This window comes from Peromyscus leucopus, chromosome 4, assembly GCF_004664715.2.
Source record: "Peromyscus leucopus breed LL Stock chromosome 4, UCI_PerLeu_2.1, whole genome shotgun sequence".
NCBI lineage: Eukaryota > Metazoa > Chordata > Mammalia > Rodentia > Cricetidae > Peromyscus > Peromyscus leucopus.
In genome coordinates, this window is record NC_051066.1 from 50685027 (window position 1) to 50707699 (window position 22673).

Below are 22673 nucleotides of genomic sequence, written 5' to 3' on the forward strand. Positions count from 1 at the left end.
GGCAGAAGGAGTCACTGCCAGCCGCCGCCATGACAAGTAGCATGTGAAGATGCCGGTAAGCCACGAGCCACGTGGCAAGGTATAGATTTATGGAAATGGATTAATTTAAGCTATAAGAACAGTTAGCAAGAAGCCTGCCACGGCCATACAGTTTGTATGCAATATAAGTCTCTGAGTTTACTTGGTCGGGTCTGAGCGGCTGTGGGACTGGCAGGTGACAAAGATTTGTCCTGACTGTGGGCAAGGCAGGAAAACTCTAGCTACACACTGGCTTTAGGTTCATCAGTTACCAAGAACTTTCTTTTAGTGTCTTTCCTTATTCGAGAGACAGAGAGCAAGGGAATGATGGAAGGAAGTGGCTACATCAAACATGCTTTAAGGTGTCAGAATCCTTAGTCACCAAGGGCTACCATTCACGAAGAATTTTTAAGGAGTCTCAAAGCTATTAAAATGGTAATTAGGCCCCAAGAAAACAAGAACCAATTCAATTACTTGCTGTCTTCAAATTTAAAGCCCTCATTAAGAGGGTCTAAAATAAAGCACAGTTAATTTCAGGTCCATGACCAACCTTAAAGCCAAAGTGTATGTTCCCGGCTGCCGCTGGCTCTCCCGGATGAGGTAGCTCCCCTCAGCCACACTCAAGAGCTGGTCAGTCTCTTCTCTAGAGATCATGCCATGAAACCTATGGAACAAAGCCAATCAGAGAGCCGGCTCTCCACAGTTCTTCAGTACAACAGGACAAAACACAGCCCATGCCCTCACCTGCTGGTCTCGGCCACACCGAGGGAGGAAAGAAAGCACTTGGCTTTAACTGTGCTGTGCCTCCCTTGGCCTGGCCCTGGCCAGCTTCTCTGGGATAAGAACAGCACCAAAGCAGCTACTGAGTCTACTTCCCAAATTGGAACAAAATCCGCATCCACTGAAGGCAGGATCCACCACCTCACCTAAGAGGACAGACCTTTCTCATGTAACCATTTGACCATATGGGCTTGCTAAAGAATAATACACAGAATTTATCTCATTTCTTCTGCCCAGTTGGTACTGTGATCCAAGCTTCTGGCTAGAAGTCCATGCTGGCAACTTTCCAGGACCCTGGGTTGTCTTTAATTGGCATGATCACCCAATAATGTGCATAATGTGCATTGCTGAATACTCAGACCACATGCAAAGAGTGTAGCACATGCCTTGGCTTCCTTTCCAAACCCTATCGTTCATTAACAAAGGAAAAAAAAAAAAGAAAGAATAAACACAAATAATGAATGCATCTTTTATGCAAAGATTCATTCACAACAACCTGATACAGAACACTGAGAAAGTAAAAGTGGCAGTGGTAGCAGATATCTAAAATATGGAATCATTTTACACCTGTATGAAGATTTGCAATTTGTAAATTCATATAGTGTGTCCTTTCAGGAACTCAGGCGATAAAGGACTCCAGGCCACGCCACCCCGGATGTGTTGCTTTAGTCTTCATCTGACAGCACAAGACATATAGCCAGCGGCAGGAAAAGCCTTTCTGAGCTCTCTTTATCTACCTAGGGACACATCATCCAAAAGGGCCTGAATCCCAGCAGGCTCCCCCCACCCCTGGAGACTGAATCTCATGCAGAAGAGGAGATATAAAGGTAACACCATGCCACACACAAACTTGCTTCTCTCCCATTCTTTCTCCTAAGGCAGGAAAAATCACATTTCCTAAAAATCATCTATTCTTCTCTAAATGACCCACAATGTCCCTAAGGACATTTTAAATTATTAAAAACTAAATAAATAATAACTATTAGTATACAAACTCTTGACATTCCATGGGTAGTCACTACTTTTTCTGTGATAGCCTTGTTTGCATTTTATCAACGTTTACACTGTCTGCTGTGATCTACCTGTTGAGTTTATCTCAAAGGCTCAGGCATCACAGAAGAGGATGGCAGTAAGTCTCTCCTCACAGCTAACTCACTGCTTAAAAACAACAACAACAAAAACATCACAGGCCAGGTGGTGGTGGCGGCATAAGCCAAGCCATTGATCCCAGCACTCAGGAGGCAGAGGCAGGCATATCTCTATGAGTTCGAGTTCAAGACCAGCCTGGTTTACAGAGAGTTCCTGGACAGGCTCCAAAGTTACACAGAGAAATCCTGTCTCAAAAACCAAAAAAAAAAAAAAAAAAAGGAAAAAAAAAAAGAAACATCACAGCTTCCACAGCACAAAAGGACAATAGTCACTTGACTTTTGATTAAATTTTAAAGGTTCTTCACTGACACCTTAATAGAATTTTGCTTTGGGGTAATTGGCAACTCTCTGAAGTTTTTCCTTGTAGGTTTGGCTCAAGTCTTAAAAATTGTTCATGGCAATTATGTTTTAAATCACATCACCCAGAAATGCTCTAATTGGACTCCTGGATTTTTCATCTTCCTGAAAATCTCAATCTTTTACAACTAGGTCCATGGGCAATATACTTTATCTGCTGCAGTTAAGAGGGTAACCCATTCCTGATGTGACACCCTCCAGAAGTCTATACTTGTGCCATGCCCTCAGGGAATAAAGTTGGCAAAATGTACTAGCTGTTTAAAACAAAGATCAATTGCCTTAAAAGGCAATCAAATTCAAATTTTGAAACACACCTTAACAATGAAAGAATTTAAAGAACCTTAAAAGAATTCATACCAATTGATCTACTATTTGTATCCCTTTAAAACCGTGAGAGGTTTCTGAGAGTTACTATTAATATTAGAAATTAAGCCTCCCTTCCCCATGAATCCCCGATCTAAAATCTGATACATTTCTGTCTCTAGCACTCCTGATGAGAACCTCAATCAGAAGGGCAGCTGAGCAACTCTAAAGACTGCCAGTGCCTCTCAGCTATGGAGTCACTCTCTCTCAGCTCCAGGCAGCTGCCCATGGACCATTCCAAGACTCAAAAAAACACACCTGGGATTCTAAGTAATGTAGAAATAATTGCTGTATACATTGTTATTTGATATTATCTCAATGAAAAACAAAGGTTTTTATCTGGGGCAGTGGTTCTCAACTGTGGGTAGCGACCCCTTGGGGGCCGAATGATCTTTTCACAGGGCTTGCCTAAGATCATCTGAAAACACAGATACTTACATTACGATTCATAACAGCAGCAAAATTACAGTTATGAAGTAGCAATGAAATAACTGGGAATGGTAAGGATTATAGGTGATTTTTACTCTTTTCTTCAAAGTGCTATATTTCTATTTCTCAATAATCAGAAAAACTAAGGCCTTGGACATTAAAACAGCACTTTAAATAGTTTTCCCGGTAGCCAGTTGCCCAACCATAGAACTAAAACTAAAAGTCAATTTTAAAAATATTACACCGGGCGGCGGCGCACGCCTTTAATCCCAGCACTCAGGAGGCAGAGCCAGGCGGATCTCTGTGAGTTTGAGGCCAGCCTGGTCTACAAAGTGAGTTCCAGGAAAAGCACAAAACTACACAGAGAAACCCTGTCTTGAAAATCCAAAATAAAATAAAATAAAAATATTATAATGCTCATCACCAATATTAAGCAGAAAACTCAAGCTACAAATCTGTATGTACAAGATGTAAACTTTTGTAAACCTGAGAGGGGACAGATACATTGGCACATGCCTATAGCTCCACCACAAAAGGGAGCTGGGTTTCACAGTGATGCTGTCTTAAAGTAAATAACATGAAAACATAAAGGAAGTACAATGATTAACTAACATTATGAAAACATCCTCAGAGGGCAGTATGCAAAAATTTTAATATGTCTCTGGGTAACATGAATCACTTTTTTCTGGTATGACAGACAATACATAATATTGAAAAGCAGAAGAAAGGGGGACAATATAAAATAAACTGTCTAAATCTCACTGAATCTAGCTGCATGTTTTATTGTGTTTAGTACATAAATATATACACTTTCTTGACATCGATCTAGGAGTATGTATTTATATGGCTTTCTTCTTGCTCCTTTAATATTTTTGCACATTTATTTTATCATAGTATTTTCTTTTTATAGTTGTCTTTATTTTCCTATTTTAGACCAGTGAGAATTATACCTGTAATCAGATAAAGAGAATTTAATTCCACCAAACTAGAATATTTCTTTCATTCTATATTTTTACCAAAAGCATACATTTACATATATCTTTTACATATATAAACCTACAATCCATACTTACTCTCTTCCGTAATACTTTGGTCTGTTTTCTACCTATAGAAAAGAAGAAAAACAATGAATACTTACGAAAATCCAAATGCACAAAATGTAAGTCAACACATTTTCATATGATAAACTAAAGCATATATCAAGACAAAGAATCTGAGTAATATTAAACATCATCATGTTTCTGATGCACCCATGCTGTGTGAGTAAACAGTGGAAGTTTCTAGATCATGACGAATTAGAAAAGATAATCACTTTATTCAAAGAGTAAAATATCCACAAAACTTAACGTCCTAACAGTGTCACTACCAACTGGTTTTTCTCCCCCTCCCCCTCCCCGTCCTCTCCCTCCCCATCACTCTGTGTCCATTTTGTTACAAATATCTGAACACAGCATCGGCCTTCCGGCTTCCACAGCTCTCCTTTCACCAGTGTCTTCCCACAGCATTCCTAGCACGTCACACACCCAGAAGCGTGGATTCTGACAAGTTCCTACTGGGCAGATAGGTAGGGAGAGGGGATTTGCCCAACTCATTCAAGAAATACTGAAGAGAAAATGGGACAGGCATTTCTCTTTTTCTAATTATTTGTGTGTGTGGGGGGGGGGGTGAATGCCGCATCATGGGGAGTGGAGGTCAGAGGATAACTTACATTGTAGTTCTGAGCTGAACGCTCTAGATTCTAGAGTGAGATGAGTGCTTGACTTTCTGCGCCGGGCTTATTTCGTTTAGTATAATGTCCTCCAGGTTCACCCACAACGCTGCATATAAAAGGACTTGCTTCTTTTAAAGGCTGTGTTTGGTGTGAAATACAGTATTTCATCATGTATATGTGCGTTTTCTTTACCCACTCATTCACTGACTAACCATTGTGACTAATACAGCAAAACATCAGAGTGCAGATACGTCCTCAACATAATGAATTCATTTCCTTTGGAGAGGTACCAAGTAGTGGGGGTGCTGGACTGTATAGTACAAGAAGAAACTGAGTATCAGGGAAGTTACACCTGTTATTGAAGACACTACCTGTTCAAATGGTAGAGACACAGTTAATACTGTGATTCTTATGCAGAGCCAAAAAGACTCTCCTTTTGCCTGTTTGATGCTGCCTCAGCTGACTGTGGTTAAATGACAGTTCCCAAAGCAACTTCAAAAGCCTATTGAGCGATTTCCTGTAGTTCTGCACCAAACCTAGCTGCCAAGTTTGGATTTCCTATTCACTGGTCATCCAGACCTAGAACTGTTTCTAACAAACTTGAGACATTTATTGCCATCATAGCAAGAAATCTGTTTTGGTGACATGCCATGCATCCTCAAGGGTACACCATAACAATTTCTCAGAATCTAACCCGGTACACCATCTCTGAGGCATCTTCAAATTCTCTCAATTGTAGAATTATGGTAATAACATACTACGCTTCTTTCACAAATTCCATACTACAGGAAAGTGAGTTTTATCTTTCTGATACATATTTTTTTCTCCCATGGTAACGAACTTTTCTGCTGGTTGTTTCCTATCTTACTAGTTAAGTTGCTTTTAACATGTTTTCATCTTTTCATAGGAGTCATGATTCTACTTTTTCCTAAGAATTCTTCTTTTTTTAAAAAAGATTTATTTACTTATTATGTATACAGAAGAGGGCACCAGATCTCATTATAGATGGTTGTGAGCCACCATGTGGGTGCTGGGAATTGAACTCAGGACCTCTGGAAGAGCAGTCAGTGCTCTTAACTCTGAGCCATCTCTCCAGCCCTCCTCCCCTAAGAAATATTCCCTCATGAACCTTTATTTCTGTTGCAATTGCAGCCAGGTTATTTCTTATCTTAAATCCCATCTGAGTTTGTCTTTGTTCCACAATTTCTCAGCTTATAAAACTCACTGCACATCTTTTGAGTCAGAGGAAACAGGGAAGGTTTTCTTTTCCTAAAACAAGATCTAGATGTTTTAAGGTTATCTAAGATATTAAGTATTGTCTCCAAACTTACAGACATTATTCAGATAATCAAATTAAAAAATTAGTCAGAAATATAAAAATGATTAACAATCTCAAATTAGTTGACTTATAAATGTCTCAAGTTGGAAATTTAAATGTCATGTAATAGACTAATTTATGCTTATTTAAGCATTTATATGCTTGTTTTTAAGTTTTATAAAACATCTAAATGTTTTTGCAGGAAAAGGAAAATCTCTGCTTCCTCAGATTCCCATGACAGGAGTTTGTAAAATCAAGAGATGACTAGTTCCCCAAAGTCATTTTTTCCTCTCATTCAGTCCACCAAATCAAACATATTCTTGTACTTCATAGATTCCTTTCTGCCCCTTTTTGGCTATTCCCAGAACCAGTGCATACAGGTCCTTTCATTCATCCTTAGGAATACTACAACAATCTCCTGAAACAGTCTTTTTGCCTCCAAATGTCCATCTTCCTTCCTAATCCACCTTCTGCATTGCAGCTAAGTGCTCTAAACCTAATATCATGTGTTTGTGCTGAAAGTATCTTTACCTCTACGACTACAAGGACAAGGTCTGAACTCTATACTTAGGATATAAAATATTTTTATTATTTTTTGTCTATGTAGATATCTGGTACCATCTTTGAACACTCTACCACAATCCCCTGCAAGGGGCCAAAAGGAAACAAACAAACCAACAAACAAACCCATACCAGATACCGGAACTGCTGCCAGTTTGCGCCATTGGCTACTCTACTGCCCTCCCCCCCACTGAGACTTCAGGTTCTTCCGGGAGAGAGATATTGCTTTGACTGAGTTCTGAGGATCGAGCAGAAAGCAGCACCTCAGAGGATATTGGTTAATCAATTGAAGGAATAAAAATATAAATGTCTCAGTTCTTGGACTTTATCACTATCAGGTATGGGTTCTATATCATGGAGGAAAGTTAAATTCAATATTTTAAAAAAGTAGTCAGCATTCCCATAACATATGAGTCATGACCACACCAGCATATCTTGCATGCAGTCACTGCTGTAGGTCAAAGGTAATACTGATGACTACTTTTCTCCTCCAATAGCACACAAAGTACCTTCTAGCACCATGAACACTCGTCAGTTGAGGTGAAGCTTCTAGTTGGGTACCAGCTCAAGTGATCCAAATAAGTGGAATCTTCAGCAATAGAGCCTTATCATTCAGTTGTGACCAATAGCTGTGACAACAACCTTTGGTGTTTGGGAGAGTTTACAGGATCCCTTTGGCCAATGACCCAACTAGATATAGCCCATTCTTGGCTCTGGAGGTTTTACTTGGTGGCAGAAGATGTCTGTCTGGTTGAGCATTGTTTTCCCCCTTATATGGTGGCTCCATTTAAATTTAAATTCCTTTCACATCTGCATCTACGTTTCCATATGGCTTTTCAAAAGTCTTTAGTGTTAGCTGTCCCTTTCCATATTCTCTCCTTTACCCTACTCTCCCATACCCATCTTGATTTAATCTAGTCTAGTTTTCCCTGTATCTGTTTGTAACACTATATTCTATTTCCCCTTCTCTGGAAGATTCCTCCCCCATCCAGCCCCCCAGGTCCCTTACTAGCTATTTAAACAGTGGTTTAAACTGTGGTTATTTAGATAAACACACAAATCTACAGATTAAAAGCTAACATTCACATATTATATTGCAAAAGGAAAGTAGCAATGAAATAAGAGCTAATGGCACATTCTATAACCATAGATCAGTGTCTTGCTCAACCCTCAACAGAGAAGCTCCTTCTTGTAGCAGATAGTAATTAACACAGAGACCCACAACTGGACCATGTGCAGAGAGGGACTTCAGAACACTCAGTCCTAAATGAAGTGCCATCATCAAACACCTCCCCTCAAGGTTCAGGGATCCATTCAGAAGATGTTTTAAGAGCCAGGGGTATGGAGGGCTCCAAGAAAGCAGTGTCTCCCAGACACAACAAGGTTGATACACATATGAACTCACAGAGACTGTTATAGCATGCACAAGACCAGCACAGGTTCAAACAAGATAAGGTCCCAGCACTGCGAAGGGGAAGTGGACACAGAGTCCGACCCCAACCAAGAAGCTATTTGCAATTGACACTCACTGGCAAAGGGAAATCAGTTTTCTTCACTGGGCAGGCCCTATGCCCAAGAGACATTGGCCAACACAAAATTGACTCCATGATTTTTTGTGAGCTTTTTGTTTGGGTATTTTGGGTGTGTGTGTGTGGGGGGGGGTGTTTGCACCTTTTCATGTAATACAAAATATCTTTCCTTGGAAAATTATCCATGTTGTTTGTTTATTTTGTTGAAGTGCCTTTTTCTTTTTACTCTTTTGTAATTTCATACATGTATACAATGCTTTTAACATCACATCCACCCATAACCACCCCTCGCCCCTTCTGTGTTTTGTGTGTGTGTGTGTGTGTGTGTGTGTGTGTGTGTGTGTGTGTGTGTGTAACTTGCTATATAGACAGGCAGGCCTAGAACTCAGGGGTCTGCCTCCCATGTGCTAGGATTAAAGGCCACATGCTTGGCTCAATCTTGGTTCATTTTGTTAAATTACCCTACAATGATACTCTCAAATGAATTATCAGAAATGAGGAACAAAACATTTTAAAATGTAAGAATGTGTAATTAGCTTATGAAAGTTATAGTATTTAAAACTACACAAAGATGTTATATATAATATTGTAAGCAGCATACATATGTCTAATGAGACATGTCTAATCAATAAAACTGAAATGTCTAATGTCTAATCAATAAAACTGAATCGGAGCGAATGGTCACACCACAGACAGGCCTCCAAGGACGGCCAGCTTTGGGAAACAGAAGAAGAACTGTGCCACACCCACCTCACAAGTACAGGTGATCCTTCGAGGATGCGGGGCTTCCTGCTGCAGCTGGTATACTACAAGGAGGCAGACAGCAAAGTGTCAATTTCCCTTATAGAGAATTTAGGAACATACTAGAAAAAACTGGCTGCTTTTTATACTTACAAGAAAAGTTATAGTCCTATTTGTTGCTAAATAAAAATTTGTTATGAACCAAACAAAGACTGTAAACCAAATTAAAGTTACCAAATTTTAGGAGAACACAAGCAGAAAAATCATAATCCACACAAGTATCTTCTAAAATAATGTTTCTCAACCTGTGGGTCATAACCCCTTTGTGGATCAAATGATCCTTTCACAGGGGTCACCTAATACCATCAGAAAACATAGATGTTTACATTACAATTCATAACAGAAGCAAAATTACAGTTACAAAGTAGCAATGAAAATAATTTTATGGTTAGTGTTCACAACATGAAGAACTGTATTAAAAGATTGCAGCTGATAACCACTGTTCTAGAACAAATTGGGGCTATAATTTTTACATTCTTCTCTTTAATCCACTCTTTGTTTTTCCTAATATAAACCAATAATATTTACACTTCTTAAAGCACATTACTGTCAAACATGAGACTAAAATACAGAGTTATAGGTCAGAAGTTAACATACATGCTATTTTCATATATTTTCAAATACAATCTCCTTAAAAACAAAATTTCAGAGACCAAGTTACTAGGACTTACTCAATTTGGGCAAATTCAGCAAAAGAAAGAATTTGACACTGAAACACTTTGCCAAAGAATAGATAATTTTTAGGGTATCTATAAATGATCAATAAAATTTGAACTGATAACATGACCTTTTCCAGCCTCATATTAGGTTTTATATTTAAAAATGAAAATAAACAAGATTTGTGGCTGTCAGAGGAAGCATGCAAATATGTTTATCTCTTGAGATTATTATTTTTTCTATTTCTAAATGTGCAATTGTAGGTAAATAAGCTTAAGTTAATACTGCAGTTAAATACTTACAATAGTTTGTCAACATCATCAAACTACCCAAAAATCTGGGGCTTCAGACAATACATGCATGACTCATTTGAATGAAGTATCATTTTATAGTTTCCATTTCTTGCCCTTGTAATTCATATATATCATGCGAATATATATGAATATATACATTTAGACAATATAAACATATATAATTAGAATAAATACAGAACACATCACTGTTCTCTACTGCTACTGACTACATGAAACATTGACTTTAATCCCTGGTAGACAGGAGTATCATAAAGAGTATTATATGTTGATAACTGATATTAAAATACGAAGTTCACTACAGTAATGTCTGATTCATGATGCATGTTGAGGTCACCATTAGGACACAGTACCTGGATAATGCTATGATGTAAAAGAAACTGAGTACAGGCAACTAAGGAATGGTGAGAGCAGGTAGGGAACAGTCTTCCCCAGGGAAGAGCACATCAATTGGTTATCAATCCCAAATGGTCAGTCCTGAAACATACACACCAGTAATACTAAACTCAGCAGGGTGTATTTACATATTTAGGAATATATACATATACATATATGTATATAACAACCATTGGTAAAAAAAGGGAGTTATGGATTTGAAAGAGAGCAAGTAGGGTGTATAGGAGGGTTTGAGGGAATAAGGGAAGGGAGAATGATGTAATTACATTATAATTTCAAAAATAATACAGCAAAAACATTTTTAGAAAGAATTGAGAAGCTGCAGCTTTACTTTTGTTTGTTTGCTTTGTTTGAGACAGGGTTTCTCTGTGTAGCCCTGGCTGTCCCGGAACTCTCTCTGTAGATCAGGCTGGCCTCAAACTCAATGAACCATCCACCTATCTCTGCCTCCCAAGCGCTGGGATTAAAGGCATATGCCACCCACCACGCCTGGCTCCTGCAGCTTTACTTTTTAATATTTAGGGGAAAAAAATCTCAAACTAAAACAAACAAAAAAACCCACTTCCTCAGAAGTGTCTGCAATTCTGACACAAATGTCTTCCTTGGCCTTTTTTTTTCATGGCTACAAATATCCCTGGGTGGTACATTAAAATCGTTTTCAGTATCTTATGTGATCTGTGACTCCAGAGAGTAAAGGGATAATGTGAGGGATAATGGAGCTGCAGAAGGGGAGAAAGAGCTGCTGCAGTGACTGGGCCTGACAGTGAGGACGCGCCCTCACTCCGAGAGCTGTGTGCCAAACGCTAGGTATGCCAGACAGTCCGTGCCCAGGGCTCCTTACTGGTAAGTACAATGACAAGGTGAAAATCCAGTTCACACGTTGCTTTTGTCTGTAATTCCCAAAGATCTATTGTCTCAATAAAATGTTCTAGAAAGTACTGTCACCTATAAAACTCCAATTATGGCAACTGAGTCATAGTCAAGAAGATTAAAAAAATTACCATTAGAACCAAAGTAAATGTGAGTCCAAGCACACAGACTGCAGTTTCTGGTTATAATTAGTAAACATTTGCCTGTCTAGTAAGTAAATAGTAAGATAATCCAGCAAGAATAAAAGGGTGACAACATCACACCAAAGAACCTGGTGAAGGAGGCGCCCCTGTGTTTTTCCTAGCATTAAATTGTGTATAATTATTTTCATTTTCGTTCAGTACTTCTAATTGTCCAAAAAGGCACGGTTCTCGTATTTGGAGAAAAGTTTCTAGATAAAACACCTCTGGAAGTAATATGCAAAGTATATATGTATTTAGGCATTTTATAGCAAAATACAGCAAGTTTAGATTCACAGTACACTTGTGAAAATTTTCATTTAAAAATTATATACAATAGGTCAGGTGGTGGTGGCACACATCTTTAATCCCAGCACTTGGGAAACAGAGGCAGGTGGATCTCTGAGTTCAAGGCCAGCCTAGTCTAAGGAGCAAGATCCAGGACAGCCAGTGCTACAAAGAGAAACCCTATCTCTAAAAACAAAGAACAACGATTATACAACAATAATAATAATTACACACACACACACACACACACACACACACACACACACACACGAGCCAGGTGTGGTGGCACAAATCTATAAACCCAAAACTTATAAGACTGAGGCAGGAGGATTACCATGAGTTCAAGTCCAGTCTGGGTTATACAGTGAGTACCAAATCAGCCAAGTCTACATAGTAAGACTGTATGCCTGCTCTCTTCCAAAATAAATAAATATTTTAAAATAAGATAGAAAGGTCTAGTTATAATTAATTCAGGAATTTCTTCCTTAGTTTAGAACTTCTGATAATTTGAATGTAAACATAGCTGAATTAAAATTGGCAATCATTAACTTATTTATGGGAAGTTATTAACTAAATTCAAGATGACAGGATACACAATTATAGAACCTAATGTATTTTCAGTCATGTTAGAAGTGCCAATGCTTATGTAATTATTAATGAAATTTTCAGTCCCTAGCAATAACAACAATCAAATTCAGAGATCATAAATTAGTATCTTAAAGTCAAAATCAGCTCACATATGGTTTGTTTGCTTTCAAATTTGAATTTGTTTCAACAATAAAAGCAGCAGGAAATTCCCATTTCTCTTAAAAAAACAAACCTCAGCTGTGACACCAGTAGATGCAGAGTGGGCTGTGACAGCAACCAAAGAGCCGGTTCTGAGCCCCTCTCTCCACGGCAGGGCACGTCTACCTCCCACCCACCACTTCCTCACGGTCCCGACACTGCACTCCCTGCCTAATTACTATGTTAAGACTTTCAGTTCTTACATTTAAGAAGGATACTAAACACAATTCTGTTTCCGTACTGGTTTATATTTTTAAGATTTTATGTTTCTGTGTTTTTATGTTTCTGTGTTCAGTTGAACCCCAAGAGGAAAACACCCAGAACAGAGGTAAAGTCATTGTCTCAAAGACTCACAGAAGAGACAGCATGATGGCTCATAGTGTGGCCGAGCCCAGCTACCTAAACGGAGTCCTGGACACCCACACAGAAGGGGAGAGTCAACTCCCATAGCATGTGTGCACACGCAGACACACTGTGCTGCATGCACGGACAATCAAAGTAAGTGATAAAATGTAACAAGGATTTCTAAAGAATCAGGAAATGGTTATTTCTTCGAGACTCACTATGAAAAGATGTTCACAGCCCACCGTGCCCCACCAAAATCCAACATACACAGCAACATTTTACATAAATCACCTACTTAACTTTAATATGCATAATACAAAAAGTGAAGTACAAATTTTCATTAAATTTGAGAAGTTTTTTAAAAATAACTAGATTTAAGTCACATCAAAGGACTATTCTGAATTCACTGTTAATCCAAAACTGTCAACAGAATTGTCAGCTACACACACACACACACACACACACACACACACACACACACACATACACACACAGAGTCTCTCTCTATCCCTTTATATTTTGAGAAAGCAATTTTAAAATCATTTTTCTTTTACTTCCTTTTACTGATTTTTCTTTGTAGACTCCCTCATTTATCATATATATTCCTTTTGTTACATAAAGAATTGAGATCAGAATAATTAAACTGCTCAAATTATTAGTTTCTCCATGCATTAGTGTTATTGACTGCTCAAATAAGTCACCTCAAGCTCCACTACATAGAATTCTGTACACTAAAACAGATGAGCTGCATTCCAAACATTAAACCACATAGAGCTTTGTAGAAACACATTTTACCATAAAAATCCCTTTTATATTAATCCCAAACTTTGCTATGAATAACTACATTACTTATAAAAACACTATAACCCACACAATTAAATTTACTTGTATACTTACAGTAAGATTTCCAAACAGGAGGTCTATATTCATCCGTATCTGAAAGAATAAATCACCAAATTAATATTACTGAAGTTATACTTGAATATGATGCTTCAATCATTAATTCACATGGTATGTATACTGGTTTTGTCTTATCTGTCCTAGTGCAAGGCACTAAAATGCAAACTTTTTTTTAGCCTTGATCCTTACTTTCTTAAAATACTGTTCTAAAAAAATTTAAAGAAAGTTATTGTGTCTTCTCAGTTGTACAACATAAGAAAAATCAGTTGATTTTGATTTTTCATAATCATTCCTTATATCCACCAAGTAATAGTCAACAAAGCCACTGTTTAGGCTTAATGCTTATTTCATCAAAAAGTTCCTCAAATCACTGGAATTTTCCCTTTCCAATCCAATTGACTGCATAATGTTAACCTTCACAGATGTTTCTCTGTTTTCCCATTACTTTTGGGGGATTCTTGTGTAACCAGTTAATTACTAACATGAAGAGAGGAGAGTGCAGGGACAAATGCTAGTCGTCAAATGTCCTGGACAATCAAAACCAGGAAATGAGAAATGCTCCCATGGAAGAGAATGTCCCCAGGGACCAACAAAGAACAGGATGTGAACATCTGCTCTTCAAGTCCATTTCTCTCACCCTATTTGAGTTTAAGGATGCAGCGGACGGAGATGGAAAGGCAGGCATATGAAGGGAAGGAGATAAAGTAACAGAGAAAGGCAAAGAGCCAATGTGCTCTAGATTCTCATTGACCATGGACAGCTAAGGAGTCATTTGCCAGCCATTAGCCTCTGCAAGGCTATGGTGCCAAATGAACAGACACAGAGTATTTCTGATGTGGAAAGATACAGCCAGTCACATCACCTGGCTCTACTGGCATCTAAAATGAACCCATTAGGAAATCTTGTCCCCAAGGAAGCAAGAAAAATCCTGGAAAGTTTATTGAGGGCAAACCTGATGCTTAAGTAAAAGGATCACAGAATCAAAACATTCAGCTCTCAATTCTCAACCTTTAAAATGCAACATCACACTTGGTTTATGATGTGTTATCATAAGTCACACAAACACTCTGTGTCAGAGGGACAGAGCAAAACTACCAACATGGACTTAGGACATAAATGAAATTCTTGAGTTCTGTAAAAACTGCCTAGCAACCTGGAGAAGTATTAAAATACATCTGCTTAAAGAACAAGAAAAGCTGAGTGAATAAGTAAATAATGAGTCACACAGCAAATACTAGCTCATTGTCCTTATTTGCTGTAGTTCCAGTGAATGAAGTCTCCACAACATTGAATTTAGGAGAAATAATGAACCACACCTCTTAGGAGAAGCACAGAGATCAGATTCTGGGTCTCTGCCACAGCATTTTCATCAAGCAATCAGTATACAGCCTTGCTTTGTGTGTTTTTCTTTAGAAACTCCTTAATGTACACTGTTGACTGGTTAACACTGAACTCCCAGCCCTCAGAACTCATGCTATGAGTAGCTTATCTAACATGCATACTCTCTGAGCCAGATCACAGCCTTCTCACATTGAGGAACACCACAGGCATTTTATAGAGAAAAAAATCACTACAGAAATGCCACAAAACCGACCACAAAAGAATGCTTTGCAAAAGGAAAGCTGAAAGGAGGAGAAAAGGATTGACCATAGCTGGTCACAGGCAGGCCAAAGGCTCCAATGTTTACAGCTCTAAGAATACTCACAAATGACCTAGAAAATGTTGAGTAATTGTTTCCGGGTTACCAACAAATGTTAGTAAGCAGGCAAATTTACAAATACACATCCTGTGAATTGTCAAAACTGACTATAAATACTAAGCAATTACTTAGGAAACCATCCAGTTTAGGTGAACTTAAAAATGGTAATTAAGGCTAGGTATGGAGGCACACACCTTTAATCCTAGCACTCATGAGGCAGAGGCAGGCAAATCTCTTTAGGAGTTTAAGTCCAGCCTCATCAGCATAGCAAGTTCCAGGCCACTCAAGGCTAGATAGTGCTACCATCTCAAAAAAATAAAAATTAAATTTAAAAATAATAAAAATGTAGACTGAAACCAATGCTTAATGTGTTATGTGGAAACATATACATATGGGTATAAACTTATGACATGACTGCTCTATGGTGTGGTTAAGGGGGAAGGTTTTACTATAGATATGAGAGAGAGAACAGTCAGAGGCATCAGGAAAAGTCCACAGTAGAGTAAGAAAGAAGAAGACTGAATATGGCCAAGGCTTTCTTCTAGAGAGAATTGTAGGGGATAGAGAATAGTGAAAACAGTGGGGAAAGCAGGAGGAGAGGAGAGGGAGGGAGGGAGGGAGGGAGGAAGTGGGGGGGGGAGGACGAACATATCAAGAACAGTAGGGTTAGCTGTGGGAAGGGAAGCCTTAAGCTGAAGGGGGTTTAGGGGAGGGGAGGAAGAGTGAAGGGCTAGGCTGTTAGCATGAACTTTGAAGTATGTAACAGGTACTTGTGATACTGAGGGAGCCGGGAGGCAAGCATGAGTTTCGATATGTGGATAGGAGCCACATGTAACCATATATCCCTTCTGCCAGAGGTAAAGGAAACTATTCCTTTTGATAGATGGGAACCAGTTTCACAAGTTCCTGAGGAAGGCTGGCTTTTATCTAACCACCAGAAATCGTTCTAGTCCAGGTTGAGCTCATATCTGGATACTTGGACTGCCTTTTGGGGCTTGGGGAATTAGAGTTTCCTTTGGACCTGACAATATGAACACATGCTGTAGGGATTAATTATATTAACTTTGCTTTAATGAGACAAAATCATAATTCATATACATTTTTCAATACTAGGAAACCTGCTTCTAACTCTTCACTAACAATACACAAACACTGCCATTTTGTCATTGAGTCTTTAGGAGTATAATGTGTAGCCAGTCACCTCAGGGTTTCTAACAGCAGAGTATAAATTCACGATCTTGGCACATCCTCGCAGTCCATGTCTTACTTAGGGTCACTACTGCTGTGAGGAAACACCATGACCAAAAGCAACTTGAGGAGGAAAGGGTTTATTTGGCCTACATAGTCTGAATCACAGTCCACCGAGGGAAACCAGGGCAGGAATTCAAACTCCAAGGAATCTGGAGGCAGGAGCTCTTGCAGAGGTCATGGAGGAGTGCTGCTTACTGTCTTGATCCTAGTTGCTTGCTCAACCTGCTTTCTTATAGAAGCCAGGACCACCAGCCCAGGTGGTACCACCCACAATGGGCTGGGTTCTCCCCCATCAATCATTAATTTAAAACATAATCTACAGGCTTACCTACTGCCTGATCTTATGGAGGCGTTTTCTCAATTGAAAATCCCTCCTCTCAGATGACATTAGCTTGTGTCAAGTTGACATAAAACTACCCATCACAGTCCATGTCTCGGCCTCCTTTTACTCTGAACTCTGAACCATACAAGTGATCTACTATGTAGAAGATGTCACATGGGGCATAGAAGAGAGTGAACACTGAACCAGATTGACTTCCATATGTGGCTGACTCAAAAAGTGAACTCAATAGCCTAGTTATAGAGATAGGAAAGCATGTGGCATGCAAATGAAGGATTGTATTTATGCCAATCGCAACACAGCTTCCAGTTCTACCAAACACAGAACTTACATAACAACCAACCAGAAGTTTTATACTGTACAAATAATGACCTCTTGCTAAATTACTGAGGAACTGTCCCCGACTCCCCATCCTGGCTGCAAATAAGCAGAGTTCTCTAAAGTTCCCAAAGCTTATGAATACTTAACCTCTGTCCCAGTGACCTATGGAGAGTTGGATCCCTCTAACCTGTTTTATAGCCTCTTCAACTTACAGTCATTGCCAAAGACATGGAGAAATATGGCTTTGCCTTCAGCTCCCAGCAAATAATCTGGGCTTGCCTTGGGCTGCCCAGAGAGTAGCAATGAAATTGAGAATGCAGCTTTTGTCTGGTACCAGTTAACCAACCACAAGGGTACCAATGGCCCAAAGTATATGTGGGAAAATCTCATAAAAGTTCTGAGGAACTAGACTGGAAAGGCTTCTCTTCCAGGTGGAAGCACTCCCTGTAAACAGTCACACCATGAAATAAAACCATGTGTCCTCACTCAGGAGAAAGGACAGAATCTCCACTTTTCTATCTGTCCTGCCCCTGCTTCAAGCTTATCTCCTGCCCGGGCTGAACTTCATTTGCATCCTTTCCATGGAGTAAATCATGATGGCAAGTGTACAAGTTAGGTCAGTAGGTTCTGGTGGTCTTTAGTGAATTGAGACTGTGGAAGTCATCCAGGGCACTACCCCTACCATGCACTTGGTATCAGAAGTGACGAAACTCAGAAGCTTACTGTACTAGGCTTTGTCCGTTAGTGACTCTATATTTAGCAACCAGCACTGTGGCTCACAGCTACCACTCAGAGAGTCAGCAATGGCCTGTGCTGTGGTTCTTAAGCCCTGAGTGTGACCCTCAGCTCCTACATGGCTTATGTTACAGCTTGTGGGCCTTGAGTATCAGAACTCTTGGCCCTTATGTCTTGGTAGCTCCCTGGAATTCTGAGCCACCAGGGCCCACAGCTTCTCATCCTCATCTCCTCACAGCCCCCATCTTCCTCAGTGTCCTTCCTTTTCTCATCTACCTTAGCTCTCTACAGCTTTTGCTCTCTGGAATTTTTCATCAAGTTCCTGCTGCGACAGCTGTGGTTACAGCTGTCAGCACTGTTAACAACTGTTCCCCTCCCTGTCCTTTCTGCTGTTAGCACCTAAGCCTGCCTTACCAACTACAAAGATCACAAGCGAGAACGGACCAGGAGGAGAAAGCTTTTACTGGCCCTCCTTTGAATACCAGTGAGCAGCTCAGAAGGCTGCCTCCCAGCTGACTCAAAAAGTGAGCTCAACAGACAGCTACAAAGACAGGAAGGCATGCGGCATGCAAATGAAGGGTTCTATTTATGCCAATCACAACACAGCCTCCAGGTCTACCAGCCTTAAGCCTTTCATAAGAAGCAAGCCAAAGTCCTATACTACACCAGTCACTGGCTTCTTGCTAAGTTACCTGAGGAGGTGTCCCCCACTTCCCATCCTGACTGAGACTAGTTCACAATGCTGCTAACCAGTGTCCTAGGGAGAGCTGACTCCCCTAACCTATTATACAACCCTTCATTTTTACAGAATCATTGCCAAAGTCAGGGACCCTAAACTCTTACAGGAAGGAAAAAAACAAAATAAAACAAAACAAAAAAACACCTCAATCATTTATTTCTGGCTACGAGGTGGCAGCACCTGACTAATCCCAGCACTCGGGAGGCAGAGGCAGACTCATATCTGAGGTCAAGGCCAGCCTGGGCTACAGATCAAGTTCCAGGACAGCCAAGGCTACACAGAGAAACCCTGTCAAGAAAACAAAAACAAAACAATGATTGATTTCTGAAATTTAAAATTAAAGAGCTGTGTCACACCAAAGCCACCCATAAAGTCCCACTAATAAGAAGAGGCATACACTCTTAAAGAAAACTGGTCTTTAAGGATTAATTGGTATAATTATATATTTAATTTAAAAAATAAAAATATATGTGTATGTAATTATTAAACCACAAATTTAATTAATAATAAAAGATTTTAAGTAAAAAAGATATATTAATGAAAACAGTAATTGAGGACCCCACAAAAGACTTCTGCGATTATTAGGAAGGACAGACCTGACATAGCCTATAAAGCAGATGCTGTATCTCAGACCTCAGCCTCCTGGCACACTACACTGTTAGGAAAAAGAGGGAACCAAATACTTGCAATCTTGACCCTCACTGGAGTCACTGCTGTGGTCTTGGCCATGGTCTGACAGCATTCTATCAACCAACAGAGCAGGGCTGGTCTTCAGTTCTGGCCAAATAAATAAATAAATAAATGAATAAATAAATAAATAGACGATGGCAAGATGCTGCAGGGACCCAGTGACACACGCCTGCTAGCCTGCGTTTAACCCATGGACACCATGTGATAAAAAGAGGGAAGTGACTCCTGAGGTTGTCCTCTGGCTACCGTACACGCACACGCACACACACACACACACACACACACACACACACACACACACACACACACCAACAGAAACAGAGACAAGGAGGACAAGTGCTGTTCTAGTAAACTCTATCAATCTCTCTGGCCTTTGGAAGGGGAACCCTGAGACTAAAGAGGCCTCTTGGGGTTCAAAGCCTGCAGGGAGAGGCTGTATCTGGAACACTGACTACATGGCAAAGGAGTCTGTTCAGTCCTGAGGTTAAGTGACAGGTCTGCTAGTTCTCTCTGCTTACCTTGGAAGGCAGTTTCTGTATTTCTAAGCTCACTGTAAAAGTCAACATTTAAATAATACTGGTTACATTATCGCTGCAATATTATTTATAATAACCAAAGGCAAAGGGTATAGTTCTGTGCAGAAGCACTTGCATGAAGCCCTGCATTCCACAGTTAGTACTTAAGGTAGTGGTGATGGGGGTCACAGACAGACAGACAAAGGCTGACTGACTACACATGACCAAAATGCCAACAGTAGGAAATTAAGCTAAACAGTCACAACTGGCAAATACCTTTACTACATAATAAGACTCCATCTTTCTGTTAGTTTGTTGCTGAAAATAGTTTAAATCTTATAAACCAGTGCCTGTCAACCTTTCTGGCTTCAGAAATCTGGATTCTAAAAGGCTATTAATATTGTTGATTTAAGTTGAGTATTCCTTATCCCAAATGCTTGGGATCTTCAGAAGTGCTTCAGACTTCAGAGAGTCTCAGACATGGAATACTGACACACAGTAAGATGTCTTAGGGATGAGACAAGTCATCTAAACACAAATATCATAGGTTCACAACTAAAGGCACTTGCCAAGCAAGCCTGACAACCTGAGGTTGATCCCCAAGCTCACAGTGGAAGGAGAGAACAAAATTCCAAGAAATTGTTCTCTCATTTCAACCATGTGCTGTGTTAAGCATGTGCCCACACTCACGAACACCATTTCACTCAATAATAAATAATAATATCATTACATATTAATATTTTCATGACTTTTCAGAACAAAAACTGACTGTCTTTGTAGAACAATTAGCTGCTGATGGATTCTGGAAGGGAGAGTCATGTCATCAGTGATGTATCCACTGGTGAGCACCCATGGTCCAGTGGATATAGTCACACCCATACTGACGCTGAAGGCACAAAAACAAAACAAAAAGCCAGAAAGTGGGAGGAAGTCTTGCAGGGAGGAGAAGAGGTGTTGATGAGAGTGAAAAGTGAAAAAAAAGGGGGGGGGGGAGTGTGTGATCAGTGCATTATATACAGACAAGAAATTGTCAAAGACTAAATTAAAAAGTTCTAAAAGAAAAAATTCTAGTTTTCCACTTTACAAATCATTAATGTTGAGCCTAGTTATCCAACAGCTAGACTTCCCTATGTATTCCCATTGTTACACTGCAGGCCAAGTAACTTTTGGAAGTTCAACTATTTGATGGAGGGGGGCTAAATGTCTTGGAATTACCATGAACACTAGTTTTGACTCTGTAAGAACTCTGTGGGGGGATCTCTGTGGGACCTTAGGGGTCCCTGGTCTGCACTCTGAAAATGATTCCTCTAAACCCCCATTTCTTCAGTGTACTGCAGGTACAGGGCAGAGTGGGATACAAAGAAAATAATGGGAGCAGAGAGGATTAGAAACCCTGTGTTCTCTTAGCACAGAGCAGCAGCTCATTGAAAGAAAGCAGCAGATGCTGATTTCCACGAATGTCTTAAGGGCTCTTGGCATCTCTCTGCATCAGAGAATCTAGCCAGACCAAGAACACAAATGTGTCAACTCCCATCATTAGAGAACAACTGGGAATGGGAACCAGACAATAGGTGACTTATGAACAGCTGCTAGAGACAGTCTGGCATGGTACAGGTGGTAAGTATCAGGAAAGAAGAGACAGTCTATAGAATGGAGGAAATATTTATAAACTATATGCCTGGTAAAGAATTAACATCCAAAATACAGAAGCTAAGCAATCCCCAGTATCATAATTAAAAACAACAACATATCCCACCCATAGCATTAAGCAAGGCCCAGGAAGGTGGAAGAAAAGCTTCATCTTGGATCATACGAAGATGAGTTCTTCTGAGACATTCTCCTTTATGACACAATGCACAAATGAAAGAAAAAGATAAACTGAAAAATACAGACTAGGTTAATTATCTCATAAATGAATCATCTCACTTTGAAAAAATAAAAAGATGTAAGTATGTGTATCTCTATGTGTATAAATGAACAGGGCAGTGGAGAAGCTATAGGGAACCCGGAGACATCTACAGAAACAGTAACAGGAGCCAACTCTAAATCAGCCATCTCAACCAGGGTCCTCATCTAAACCAGAGCCCAGACACTGTGCCATTTTCTCAGGTTCCAGAAGTGCCGAAGAGGTATCTCTAAGGACAATTTAAAAAATAGTTGTATGTTCTTTAGAAAATTATGCAGTGACTATGACCTTTGTACTAACTCAAAGAACAGCGGCAAACCCACCACCACTGACCACAGAAGACCAGGGCTGGCAAAGGCGTCTGCTGGCAAGCCTGGTGACCTGAGCAGGGTCCCCAGGACTCACACAGGCTGCAAGGAGAGAAGTAACTCCTGCCATTGTCCCGACCTTTACACCATACAAATGTGTCAACGCGCACACACACATCACACACAGCGGAGATAATAATTAAATGTAAAAGTACAAGTTTAACTATTTGAAAGGAAAAGAAAACATGGACACTGAGGCAAATTCTCCTTAACAAAGCCTAGGAGCTTTGCAAGGCCCTTAACATGAGCATGTGCTCTCTCCTACTGTGAGGTTCAGTAAACCAGTCCGTTTTCTAATAAACTTACACATAGTAAAGCACCACCTTCCTTCTGGAGTCTTCTACTCCCTGTTATAAGATTG

General features: G+C 39.8%; 1 protein-coding gene across 3 annotated transcripts in view; it reads right to left on the reverse strand.

The window, feature by feature from the left end:
* The window catches only part of Chn1 (chimerin 1), a 157930-nt gene that overhangs the window by 97557 nt on the left and 37700 nt on the right, over nt 1–22673 (reverse strand). The window contains exons 2-5 of one of the 3 annotated variants that reach the window (XM_028880630.2): nt 13746–13784; nt 8966–9021; nt 4170–4201; nt 569–682 (exon numbers count right to left, since the gene is read on the reverse strand). In XM_028880630.2, coding sequence (XP_028736463.1) covers nt 569–682; nt 4170–4201; nt 8966–9021; nt 13746–13784 — 241 coding nt within the window. Of the gene's footprint in view, nt 1–568; nt 683–4169; nt 4202–8965; nt 9022–10337; nt 10353–13745; nt 13785–22673 lie in introns of those variants that run through there. The other 2 variants (XM_037204885.1, XM_037204884.1) reach the window with 2 other exon arrangements.